The sequence below is a fragment of the Primulina huaijiensis genome, unplaced genomic scaffold (genome assembly GCF_012295235.1).
Source record: "Primulina huaijiensis isolate GDHJ02 unplaced genomic scaffold, ASM1229523v2 scaffold38303, whole genome shotgun sequence".
Lineage (NCBI taxonomy): Eukaryota > Viridiplantae > Streptophyta > Magnoliopsida > Lamiales > Gesneriaceae > Primulina > Primulina huaijiensis.
This window is the reverse complement of record NW_027358970.1, coordinates 1-1,535: the sequence shown is the minus strand read 5'-3', so window position 1 is coordinate 1,535 and position 1,535 is coordinate 1. Positions and strand designations below refer to the sequence as shown.

General features: G+C 41.1%; 1 protein-coding gene across 1 annotated transcript; it reads right to left on the bottom strand.

The window, feature by feature from the left end:
• Positions 1-45: 45 nt before the first annotated feature.
• LOC140968895 (uncharacterized) lies at positions 46-1,299 on the bottom strand (the record flags this gene model as incomplete). The annotated part of the gene is made up of 3 exons (XM_073430033.1): positions 46-465; positions 886-1,017; positions 1,195-1,299. Coding segments are annotated over 3 exons (657 nt in total), but the record flags the coding sequence as incomplete, so codon positions are not given.
• Positions 1,300-1,535: the final 236 nt, after the last annotated feature.

Below are 1,535 nucleotides of genomic sequence, written 5' to 3'. Positions count from 1 at the left end.
AAGCTTACTACGAAGCTTCCGTTCAGATCGATCCAAAATACAAACCGGTCTCTCAACATAAGACACATCAAGATCTAACTGAACCTCAGAAATATCCAACACATGTGAAGGATCTGGCTGGTACTTCCGCAACATCGACACATGAAACACATCATGAATACCAGATAAAGATGGAGGTAGAGCCAATCGATAAGCCAAAGTGCCTATCCGCTGCAATATCTCATACGGGCCAACATATCTCAGTGCCAACTTTCCTTTCATACCAAATCGTACTGTACCACGAAAAGGAGAAACTTTCAAAAATACTCGATCGCCCTGCTGAAACTCCAAGGGTCTTCGTCTTTTATTTGCATAGGCGGCCTGTCTATCTTGAGCTGCTTTTAATCGCTGCTGTATCAACTTTACTTTCTGTTCCATCTCAAGAATCATCTCAGGACCTGTGACTACAGCTCGATCAACATCATCCTATTATAAAGGAGATCTACAACGTCTCCCATACAATGCTTCAAATGGAGCCATCTGAATACTACTCTGATAACTATTGTTATACGCAAACTCCACCAATGGAATAGATGAATGCCAAACAGATTTAAAATCCATAACATAAGCACGCAACATATCCTCCAGCGTCTGAATAGTACGCTCAGTCTGACCATCTGTCTGGGGATGATAAGCTGTACTCAATCTCAACTCTGTCCCCATCGCAGTCTGCAATCCTTCCCAAAAATGAGAAGTAAATCGAGGATCTCTATCAGATATAATAGACACTGGAATCCCATGCAACCGTACGATCTCTCGTATATACAACCGTGCCATCGTCAAATATGTACTATTCATGCTATAGGGTATAAAATGTGCAACTTTCGTCAATCGATCAACAATCACCCAAATAACATCAATAGTCCCAGTGCTTCTTGGCAAATGAGTCACGAAATCCATCGATATGTGCTCCCATTTCCAAGTCGGTACTTCTAAACTCCTCAATTCACCTCCTGACCTTCTCCTCTCAGCTTTGATCTGTTAAAAATTGAGACATCGACATACAAAATCAATCACATCACGTTTCATTCCCTTCCACCAAAACTGAGAGCGTAAATCCTTATACATCTTCTTGCCACCAGGGTGGATAGAATATCGACTACAATGTGCACGCCGCAACAGGCCTTGGCGCAAATCAGGTGTATCAGGAACTACCCATCTATCATTCATCCTAAAACTGCCATCATTAACTACTCTAAAATGAGTATCTTGTTTCCGAGAAACTAACTCCTTCCATCGCTGAACTCTCTCATCTGTCATCTGTGCATCACGAATACAACCATATATATCAGGTTCAGCTAATAAGGTAGATACATGGATAGGAGTCGTCGAGATATCAAAATCATATCCCAAGGAACAACAAGACATCATCATAGCTGATAAACGACTCACATCTTCTGCAGTACAACTAACTTTACGACTCAATGCATCGGCAGTAAGATTAGCTCGATCAGGATGATATTCAATTTCACAATCATAATCTTTCAACAAATCTA